The sequence below is a fragment of the Macaca thibetana genome, chromosome 4 (genome assembly GCF_024542745.1).
Source record: "Macaca thibetana thibetana isolate TM-01 chromosome 4, ASM2454274v1, whole genome shotgun sequence".
Taxonomy (NCBI): Eukaryota; Metazoa; Chordata; class Mammalia; order Primates; family Cercopithecidae; genus Macaca; species Macaca thibetana.
In genome coordinates this window covers 118550472-118562523 of record NC_065581.1, presented here as the reverse complement: position 1 = coordinate 118562523, position 12052 = coordinate 118550472, and the positions used below count along the sequence as shown (strand labels likewise).

At 38.2% G+C, this 12052-nt stretch overlaps 1 protein-coding gene across 4 annotated transcripts in view; it reads left to right on the top strand.

The window, feature by feature from the left end:
* Positions 1–992: 992 nt before the first annotated feature.
* Positions 993–12052, top strand: part of GRM1 (glutamate metabotropic receptor 1) — a 421079-nt gene continuing 410019 nt past the window's right edge. For 2 of the 4 annotated variants that reach the window (XM_050787342.1, XM_050787346.1), the window contains exon 1: positions 1687–3798. In XM_050787342.1, the coding sequence (XP_050643299.1) occupies positions 3099–3798 (700 nt within the window). In that variant the 5' untranslated portion in view covers positions 1687–3098. Of the gene's footprint in view, positions 1358–1686; positions 3799–12052 lie in introns of those variants that run through there. The other 2 variants (XM_050787344.1, XM_050787343.1) reach the window with 2 other exon arrangements.

Below are 12052 nucleotides of genomic sequence, written 5' to 3'. Positions count from 1 at the left end.
CATACCTGTGACTTGCTGTTCTTAGAACAGACATATTCCTAGGGTAGAGGCAGAGAACCATTTAGTCCCGTATGTGATGATCAGAACTTACCTCTTCCCATTTTCCTTATGTAAACATGTGGCTACTTCCCGAATTGAGATCATCTAGTCTAAAAAATGTGAACGTTGTTTAGTGCATTGTTTGTGGAAAAAGAAAAAATATATTCTTTGGTCTGTCTAAAAAACATCAAGAAAACTCTGATACTTAGGGAAAAAAGATCAGAACCAGAATGAGAAAGACCTTTTGTTATTGACTAGAGTTATTGTTTTCCCTCCTAAGTTTCATGGAACACACTGAAGAGTATTTGAAACTGCCTCATGTGGTTTATCCCCTCCAGTCTGACATGGCACCATTCCATAATTTAATAATGACATGAGCAAGGCGATTATAAGCTGACCCATAAGGGACCAACGTAAGCTGATCTCTTTGCTCTGCAGATGACATAAATAGAAAGCTTTGAACAAGAGTAGAAAGACACACTGTCACTTGTCTTTTTCCCCTGAAAAAGCCGGGTCACATTCTTCTCAGCCAACATGTTCCCAGAGGAATGTGATTTAACTTCCACTTTTCACGCAGTAAGAAGTAACACCATAGACCTGTAGGGAAGGTGATGACCGCCTGAGAGGAATTTGGATAACTGTCACTCCAGTGTTTCCATGTGACCTGACTCTCATTCTCAATTTAGTTACATCTTGACCTGAAAATACATCCACAATATTCCTCTCTTCATTTGACATACCTTAATTCATAATGGGCATGCCTATCCTTATTCTTCTCCCACCCTATACAGCCTCTTCCTGATTTCCCTTTCTTTATATGTCTATACATGTATTTAGACTCTGTTTCCCTCTGTAGGGACTTTACTTGCAGAGAGAGAAAATATATTTGAGTCCCTGAGATATATACAAAGATATCTACCCCAAAGCAGCTTAGGCAGTTCTTCACTTCTTTGGCCAGATTGTCTGACTGTTCACATATCTGGCAGCTTCTATACGACCCCTCATATAGTAAAGGAATTAATATTCCCCACTTTCCCCTAGCTTGTCTCCCCTCCTCCCTCTATCAAACGACTGATTTTTATGCATGAGATAATAGACAAGCCTTGGGTGACCTGTTTTTTTTTTCTTTCTTTCTTTCTTCCCTCCCCCTCTTTTTCCCTTGCGGTAAAATAGTGCTGAAGAAAGAGGGCACTAGTGTACAGCCCAGATCGCATCTTTGCACCGTCTGGATTAGAGCTGAGGCGTCTGCAAGCGGAGGGTGGCCACGGTTCTCTGGCCCCGGGACCATAGCACTGTCTACCCCGACTCAGGTACTCAGGTAAGCCTCAAGTCCATGTCCTCCAAACAGACTCAGGTGAGCGGACACTTCTTCGGGTGAAACCAACCCGCAACGGCAGACAAAGTCCCAGTCTATCAGATTTCCCTCCGGGTCCCAGGCGCATTCTCGCTTATGTATTTCTTTTCGTCCTGTATCCTCAGGAAGGGTCGGGACCCATGGGTGCCTGGGTTGTCTTTCTCCTTTTTCTGCCTCACCTCCTGTGCCCCCTTCGCCCGCTCCCATAGCCACCTTTTCGTCGACTCTCACCTTGAGAAAGGGAGCAGGGGAGGAACGGGAGAGGGAGCCAACTTCAGCCCCCCGCAGGCGGCTGAGATTTGGCGCCTCTGTCTTCAAGCGGGTGGGTTTGGATATATATACCTGCAGAAGCGGTGCAAGGTGACGAGAATGAGGGCGGAGGGGCGGTGGGGACTCGAGTGGAGGGATGTGTGTGTGTGTGTGTGTGTGTGTGTGTGTGTGTGTGTGTGTGTGTTTGTGGGTAAAGAACGCAGAGGAGGGAGGTTGAAAGAGCAAAGCGGGTCAGGGAATTGCAACTCACTGGTCAAAGCGTCCCTTGCAGGCCCTGCCAGGGAATAGCTGGCTGGACAGAGCACTGTCCAGGGTCCTGAAGGCGGCACGTCTCAGGCTGCTGCTGCGAGAGCAACCCGGAAGCTCCCCTCCGTTCCCTTTCTAGCAACTATGCAAACCCCAAAGGTCCGGATTTAGGAGAGCGCAGGACCCCCTCTAACCCGTCCACCCACCGCGGGAAACAAGTTACCTTATCTGCACCCCTTCTTCTTGAACATACACAGCAAGCCTGATTTCTTAGGGGGGAAACATACCAAACTCCTCCATACGGAGACTTTACCAGGCGTTGCCTTAGTAACTAATATGGATTTTCTTCAAGCTGGCAAATTAAATTTACAGTTGATTGTATGTCAGGATTTCTTCAACCCCTCAAAATTAAAGTAAAAGGTGCATCCCTTGTTTACGTTTATTTTAAAGTCGCACTTCCACCTTTACAATCAGTTTCCAAATTTTCTTCTGGAAAAAAAGTTGATCTTTTCCAATCCGGAAAGTTCTCTTGGGTTGAAGGACCTAGCTCCTCCCCTCCTCTCTGCTCACCTTCCCCACAGCCCTCCAAGTAAGAAGGCATGATAGGTTTTAGGGGACCAGGAACAGACTTAAGGCTGGAGGAGCGGGCGAGTTGGCGGGGCTCTGCGCCGCCTGGACCGGTGAGGACGGAGGGGATAGGACACCCCGCCTTCCTCAGTGACCACAGCTGCGTTCCAAGCTGTTCCTGCAGCCGATATCAGGATGTGCCGAAATGAAACGGTCAAGGCAACTGTTAACATCACGGACCCCAGAGTTTTAACACAGGTCCTCTGATGACAAGGCCGTGATTTTTCTCTGTCTTTTGTCAGCAGCATCCAGCTCACCGCTGCCAACACGACTTCTACTGTACTCTGGATCAATTTACCTTGATGCACCGGTGAAGAACGGGGATTCGAATTTCCCTACAAACGCCTCCAGCTTGTAGAGGCGGTCGTGGAGGACCTAGAGGAGGAGACGAAGGGGAAGGAGGCGGTGGTGGAGGAGGCAAAGGCCTTGGACGACCATTGTTGGCGAGGGGCACCACTCTGGGAGAGGCGGCGCTGGGCATCTCGGGGGTGAGCGCTGGGAGCCTGCAGCGGGACCAGCGTGGGAACGCGGCTGGCAGGCTGTGGACCGCGTCCTCACCACCATGGTCGGGCTCCTCTTGGTTTTTTTCCCAGCGATATTTTTGGAAGTGTCCCTTCTCCCCAGAAGCCCCGGCAGGAAAGTGTTGCTGGCGGGAGCGTCGTCTCAGCGCTCGGTGGCCAGAATGGACGGAGATGTCATCATTGGAGCCCTCTTCTCAGTCCATCACCAACCTCCGGCCGAGAAAGTGCCCGAGAGGAAGTGTGGGGAGATCAGGGAGCAGTATGGTATCCAGAGGGTGGAGGCCATGTTCCACACGTTGGATAAGATCAACGCGGACCCAGTCCTCCTGCCCAACATCACCCTGGGCAGTGAGATCCGGGACTCCTGCTGGCACTCTTCCGTGGCTCTGGAACAGAGCATTGAGTTCATTAGGGACTCTCTGATTTCCATTCGAGATGAGAAGGATGGGTTCAACCGGTGCCTGCCTGACGGCCAGTCCCTCCCACCCGGCAGGACTAAGAAGCCCATTGCGGGAGTGATCGGTCCTGGCTCCAGCTCTGTAGCCATTCAAGTGCAGAACCTGCTCCAGCTCTTCGACATCCCGCAGATCGCTTATTCAGCCACAAGCATCGACCTGAGTGACAAAACTTTGTACAAATACTTCCTGAGGGTTGTCCCTTCCGACACTTTGCAGGCAAGGGCCATGCTTGACATAGTCAAACGTTACAATTGGACCTATGTCTCTGCAGTCCACACAGAAGGTAGGCATTATATTTGGGAAAGAAGGGTACTGAGAAAGCCAGGGCATTGCACTATGTGTCCCTGGGATCATAGTATTGTTCCTGTTTATTTCTAGCACTGTGGAGAAAGGAGTTTACCGTTCTCAGTACTGCCCACCCATTTCCTTACAATTATAGTGTAAGAAAATTGTACCCCATAGAATATCTGAGGATAGTAGGAGCTGAAATGGTATCAAACTTTCCATGCAAAGTGTCCAGCAGTAGATTTGACTTGGATACTTGTTTGCCCTCATATTTTGAGTTTGTTTTTGGAAGGCTTATTTGTCCAAGGTGTTATATTGCCCTTCAGTGACCGGCTATGACTTTCCAGGTGTAAGGAGTTAATTCAGTGTGAGTGACTGGCAAAAAGAAGTTACTATTCCACAAATTGGACTTCAAGGCTTTATCTTTCTTAAACAGTTGAAGGTGTTTTGTCCTCTTGTACCCCTTCTTACATATCGAAAACTTTCCTGTGAATATAGGATTAATGCAGTCATCTCCCTCAGTATATCAGAAACTTATATTTTTACTTCTGGAGTACCTTAGTTACAAAGAAAAAGTAAGTAATTTAAGTCATGTATTTTCTTCTTACTTGATAGACTAAAATTGTCCAGATTCCCTCACTCCCCCAAGAATTATCCTGTTTTATGAGAAATAACACTGGTGACCAGTTGGATTTGAGTTTTTGTTTCTAGTCTTTTTCTTCTAACACAATGAACTTACATATTAGAATTAAAGTTAGATCAGTTATAAAGTACTAATGAATGGATAGCAGATATTAGGTTTATAATGTCTTTCTAAAATGCAATAAATTAACCTAAGATTAAAAGCTTTGATTTTTCCAGAAACTTATGGATGTGAATATTCAAAAATTTTTGTATATAAAAATTTTCTACACTCTCTTCAGCTTAGATTATATACATTTTTTAATAAAAGGGGATTTCTGAGCTCAGCTACTCTTAATTCTCCCAGTAGGTTTATGAAAAAACTGAGGCCCTGGTTATAAATTAACATCTAGGACAATTCACATGTATAAGATTGTCTGGCGTAAGAAGACAATCTTGCTGGTATTTCTGCATTCATATTTCTTCAAGTCAAATGATTTTCAAGAAGCCATAGACATAGCTCCACGTTCTTTTAATATTTCCACAATGTTCAGTTACTGGTGTGAGGTTTGATTATAGAAATTGGCAGCATCCATAGTGAAGTGATTATATGGTTATCATTAATGAAAACATATACTTTATAAAGGGAACAGAATTTTCAGAACAAACATAAATGATATAGAATTACACATTATATTTTCAGATTTTGCTTTTGGAAAAAATCTATCCGCTGTGATATAACTTTGTAACAACTGACTTATGCTTCTGAAGCTTGATTTTTAATCATGAACTACATACTTCTTTTTGAACAAAAATTCATTACTTTTTAAAGACACAAGCTTAAGTTCAGATGTTAATTCCTTATATTTTAATATTTAACTTTACTACATGTTAATGTTTAGCATAGTTTCCTTTAGTGCTTGCTTACATGAAACATCCTGAAAGAGCAAGTTAAAAATGTGTTAAATATCATCATTGGATAGATCCAAAGATGATGGCAAAGAGAATGGCAAAATCTAGATGAATGTGATTTATTTAAATATTTAATAATATTTCCCCCATTGAGCTAGATAATTGATTATTGATATTAGAAGTATAAATTATTTATTCAGGAAGAAGTAATATTTCATCATTTTTAAACAGTATTTTCATTTTCCATAATTTTGTTATAAGATTATTTTATTTGGTGAGAGGTGGCTAATAGTGGGTTGCTTTCTGAGAAGTAGAATTATGTTTTTGGAAAATTAATTGAACTTGTTTTCACTAATTTTGCTGAGAAAGGACTAATATTACAATTTTGCCCATGTGTTAGTTTGGATTACTATGTTTCCTTTCTGCCTTCTGATTGGTGTGGTATGGCAAAGACAATGTCTCTGTACTATTCTAGTGATTGATTCCAGACTACATTGTGTTCACAGAACAGCATCATAGCAATATGTGGTGTTTATTTTATTACCAAACAATTACATCATTCACCTTGCCATTCATATATAATACCTTGTTTCTTCTCAAAGGGAATTAGTTACTTCTCTTATTAAATGTAACATCTGTAAAAACTAAATTGCATTTATTTCCTTCTATCTGGAATGGAATTTTGTGTAAGCTCCCGCTGAAGATTCATTTTTCCTGAGGCTTTGCCCTCCTGCTTCTCAGGGCCCCATAGTGTACTGGCCTACAGGCACTTTCTTGGATCATTTAGTAATTTTCCTGCTTTCAGACTGATGGAGTTGCCTACTGGTGACAGTTCCCTGTCAAATAGCAGTGAAGACCACATATCAGGGTTGTCTCTGTCATGTGCACTATTCAGCAAGGAAACCAGTTTGTCTGGATATTGGTAATGTAGGGCTTAGAATTTCCAGGGCCTCCCATGACCTTTACCTCTCCTTTCCAAATCAACCATTCCCTAATCAATTCATTATCATTGTTTCTTGTATTAGAAGTTAACCAAGTATAGTTAATACGAAAAGCACTGACTGGACTAGTGTACCTTCATTTCTGTAGTTAATTGTGAGATTACCTTGAAATCATATTGTTTTTGAATGGCACAGTTGATTTCATATTACTGTATTTTACATTTAAGCTAAACTTGGAGATATTTTCTCTTTTGTTTTGTATTTTAACCAGTACAGTTTAGTTTTTATATTCTTTTACATTCTTTTCAATCTTTTATTGTATTATTTGTACTACACTTGAAACATGACAATTATCAATTTACATAAAATAAAAGAAAATCAGTACACATAAAGTTACCTGCAATGCAATAGACTCTCCAGAAATTGTTCATGATTGGCTCTGGAGGGAAATGTTAAGATGGGTCTGTCAAGAGGGAAGCAAGATATTGGAGTAATGGAGCCTTATCCACAAATACAATTTGAATGTGCTTTGGAGCAAGTTGCCCACCTGGAATGTGAGTCTTTAAATATGCTAAGTGTATAATACAGAAATAGCCTACCGCTGATAAGAATATCTCAGCCAAGTACATTGTATTTTATTCTTCTGATAAAATGTAGATTCCCTATCACAAAGCAAATTTGTCATTTCAAACGATTTTTGACAACAGTACTTAAAAATAACTGTAGTTAATAAAATTCTAAGCATTGAACAAGTCCAATAAAAATGTTCTTTGAGTTTGTAGCTATAAGATTTTTTTTGAGTGGATAAATTTTCTTTTGTTACATTTATTTATTTATTTATTTATTTATTTATTTATTTATTATTTATGTTGTCTCAGATACTGAGATAAGTTTTGATATAGTAATGAATTTAGTGATGCTGCTTCCCTTATTAAAATATCCACTTTAAGGTAAACTTTTCTTTCCAGTTAGATTTTCATGTTGGTGCAACATTTTTTTTTTACATTTGCTTACATTTTATATAAAATTGTCCTTTTTGAGCTTCTTTCCAAGATCTGATTTTTTGCCTTTGAAGTACTTTTATAGTTGATATAAAACAATTAAAAAGTCTAATGACATCAGAAAAAAGTCCTCCTAAGTCATAAATACATACTTTGGTTAATGCAATTACCTTTAATAATTTCATATCTACTAAATATCATATTTCCTATGTAACAGCAACTTTCTCTATATCTTTCTTGTCTTGATTGAAGCAACCTACTTCAAAGGAAATTATCTTAATACATTGCTCTTTTGATCATATAGTAAGAAATAGGACTGTCTTGAAAGGTTATTCAGACCAACTAATAAAAGATGCTTAGAACATCACATTACATGCTTGCCCACGTTCAAAGCTTTCTAATTGTGATTAGGGTTTCTAATTAGAGTAGGAGTATACAGGAGTTAAATTGAGAACAGAATTTCACCTGACTTTTAGTCAGTTCTTCTATATAATGACCTAAAACATATTTCTTGAAGTTTCCACCAATCCTTCATTGAAGGCTAGCAGTCATCCAAAACACTCAAGCTTCTTTTCCACGTGACATTTATCATCAATGAATAATCTCTCTTTTATATTATGCCTCTCCAGTTCCTTCACTCATGCATTTCACTTTTTACTTCACTTACCATTATAGCTGACTAGAGTAGATCTTACATCAATTAACATCCCAAGGTCTTTTCAAAAGTGCTGCTATTAAGCCATATCTCCTTCCTTTTATGCTTGAACAGTTATTAATTTTATTACTGTTACCATTAGATTCAAGAGGAGGACTTGAATTTTTTCCCTTTAAATGTAAAATTATTAGCTTCAATCTGCCTTTCTAACATCAGTAAGTTCTGGGATTTTGATTATTTAATTTATCTTAGTATTCCAGCTTTATGTCTCCAGGATTTAATTGTATATATTAAAACCTAAATAAGATAAGGGTCAAAACTAAAGTCTCAAACTCATGAGCAAACTACCTGTCTAATTCTGGTGTTCACTCAGTCTATTATGAATTCCTCCTGTACAGTGCTTTTCCACCTCATACTACCTTGCAAATGTATGAATGGCTATATGTCGTTTAAATGAAAAGTCATCACAACAGATGACTTTAAGTAAAGATTTACTGCATAAAAAATTTAAATAACAATTTTGAAGACTTAATTTCAGTTACTAAGTAGTTTTTACTTTGAGGGGAGTGCAGTTTAAATACATGTAAAGTAACTAAAAGCAATCACAGTATAGACATTTATAAACATGAGTTTATTCAATTGTAGGGAACTGAAAGAATGTAATGGTGGTGCAATTATCTAGAGAAAACCTGGAGAAAAGGGAATTTTGGTTAGAGTTTTGTTTGGAATTATAGCATTTGTAGAAGAAGCAGTATTGAAAGTGCTCTCATGGTGTGAAAAAAGAAAAGCAGATTTGCTTATCTGGAGAAAATAGTCTGGGCTAAGAACTAATAATAAAGACAGAAGTAGGTCCTAATCTGTGATTACATCAGTCTTTATAGACATGAAGGACGAGTAATGGAGAATCTTGAAGTGTGTGACAAAGACTTTTGGTTTCAAGAAAGATACATCCAAGCAAAGTTAGACATGTGAACTTTGGCCAAGAGAACATATATTATTGGCAAGAGTGGGTAAGTGGACAAAAGAAAAGCCAGATATTGTTACGAGATACTTTATTTGTAATTAAAAAAAAAGTGTTCATATCCAAGTAAAACCTTGTTTACCCATAACCTTGATTCTCTAGCTGTCTACTTTATACTTGAGAGTTGGTCTCTTTAAATACCAACATTTACATTTAAAACATTTTATGAGGTGGTCTTTGCAAACACTACTGTAAAGTTCCCTAACTTCTTTTAAAGACAGCGCTCATTATAATGGACACTTCCCTTGAATATACCAAGTTATCATGAACATAAATTGTTACCTTGTGCTGGGATATGGTGGTAATCTTGGAGCCTATTAAAAAAATATAAGGCCATTTATTACTACTCAAAATGGCCACAAATTGCTATATTTAAAAATTTTTGTCTTTATTTTTTCTTTTATATCTTGAATGGATTTATTAAACTCATTTTTAAAGTAACTAATCAGTATTTAGCAAACAGCTATTATGTGCATAGAATTAGAGTGAAGTCCAAAAATGAAAAAAATGACACTTTCATTATTCTGAGTAAGCTTGAACTCTTTGTGATTCCTTTGCCACAAAATCACCCTACAACTACATTTATCTTGCTGCAAATTTTGTAAGAAGCTCTCCTTCATAGGATAGGTGGTGGTGGCAGCTTCCATTTTATGTTTCTACCTTGTGGCTTGGCAGTAGCCATCCTTCTCCGAGTATTAAAATTTTTGCCCTTATGATATAGGGAGCTAATGTACAATAACTCCTTTGTGGATTTTCAATAACTGGGCAGTGACTGGAGTGACGGGTTCATAAAGAGACTTACCAGAAGTCGTGTTTTCAGCATACCCTTTTGTAAGAACACAGAGGGCTGGGGAACCACATCCAGAAAAGAATAGTTTGGTGAACACCTACAACCACTAAAAAAACTCATGGCACATGCTGTTCTGATATATGTTGGAAGCAGCATGTTAGTAGGAGAAGGTTGTCAATTTTCAGAGAAGCTGTAGTTGAAAACCAGAGTCAAGACAAGGCATAAAGCCTTGTCAAAATGTCACTGTCTTATGCAACAGAGAGTTATCATTAGATTCTAAATTTATATAGAAATATTTGCTTCTTTTTCCTGTTTAATTATTCTCTATGAATGTCTACAACATTTAAAATCTTAACTTACATGAGAAATTATAATTTTAATTACCTTTGGTATTGCAGAAAGCTTTACTCTCTTAAACTTAAGGCATTGTAGTACCAAATAGAACACTAATGTTTTTATGCAGAGAATTGGTTCTCAGAAATCCCCATTTATCAGTTTTAGGATTGTCGATTTTATTCATTTCATAGCCAACAAATCGAAGATTCAAGGCAATTATCTAAATATCCAGGTAAAAGCCTTAATTGGTAGTTGAAGCACAGGATTTTGGGAGGCGGAAATTCTTTGATTAGCTAGTAACGTATTTGCTTTCTAATAAAGACATTTATAAATAAACAAATGTGTCTATTATGCATCACATATTTTTCTTGGTGCTTGGTAACACGTAAATTAAAATAATAAAAATCAAAATAATAACTATTATTACTACTATTATTATTATTTTCTTCAAGGGTCCCGTATTTGTTGGAAGAGACATAGAAATATATAGACAGTTATAGCCTCATGGGTTATAAAGAAAATGTTTAATTATTGTTTTGAAAAATGCACAAAACATATGGGAAATACTGTATGCATGCACATCTCAGTTTCATTTGTAAAATGGGAATTATAATCACTACCATGTCATATTCTTCACAGCAGCATTTTAAATAACAAGAAAATGATACCCATAAATACATTTCAATTGTTTTTCTTAAACTGCCACCAAAGAGATGACTTCTTCTCAGCTGACGAATATTAAGCAAGTCCAAGAAGCCAATTAATTGAATGCGGATTTTCGACCCTAGACCTAGTAACATAAGATTAAAATGAAATTCATGGTTAAGATAAAGGTGCAGCATCTACCATAGATTTTAGGAAACGTTCTTGTTACAAATGACAATAAAAAGCACAGAAAAATAAAACAAAATGACTTGCTCAAGATCATAAAATTCATCAGTAGCAAAGCTAGGACTAATTTAGCTTTGTTTTAGATACTTTCTTAAGACAAAGTTTTCTTTCCTTCCTTCCTTCCTTCCTTCCTTCCTTCCTTCCTTCCTTCCTTCCTTCCTTCCTTCTTTCCTTCCTCTCTTTCTTTCTTTCTTTCTTTCTTTCTTTCTTTCTTTCTTTCTGAATGAAGCCATTTTCTCAGCTGATCTGATTCCCCTTCTGCATCTGAGCAACTCTACCTCCATATTTGTGCTTGTTATCATGTTGTAATAAAGCTCCTTTCACAGAGAAAATAAACTTTCAATGTAGAGTGACTACTTCGCATGAAACTCTATTTCAGATTATAAATTAGCTATTTTTTTTCCAGCTCCTTCAGTGCAGAAATGTAAAATAAGACCAGAATGAAACACCTTGTTAAAATGAAAGAAGAAAGGATGCCTTCTCTGTGAGGGTTGTGGTTAACAGTGGGTGATGACACATGGTCAGACATCTCTGTGACACCATCTCTATGACAAGTGACTAGAAGTGGTATGGAGTGGATAAGTTTGAGAAAATTAGAGAAGAGTGGCTAGAGTTGAAATCCAGAGGTCTGGAATAGGATTGACCCAAGGAATTCATAAAATTAGGTATGCTCAGAAAGTCATCAGGGTGAAATATACAGAAAACAGTCCCCTGAGTTTATTATGCAGATAAGATGTGACAGTGCTCCATATAGGGCTAGGCAGATGTAATAGATGTAAGATATCATTATTGTTGTCATGCTATTCTAACCTTAATTAGGAAGATGCCTTTAGCTTAGATGAGCCTGTGTGAAGTAAATACAGGGAAGTTCCGGGGGGGAGATGTGAAAATAAAGAGGGAAAATGCTGATTTACTAACATGAGTGGCACACATTCAACTTCTCATTCTCTCCCTTAATAACAATTGTACTCACAGCATGTGGCCTTCAGTGTAAATCTTTTGATTGGACAGTGTATTCCACAGCTATTGTTAAATAATCAGGGGCAGTTTCCTCTGTTCTCTGTGGTGCTATAACACATTTTAT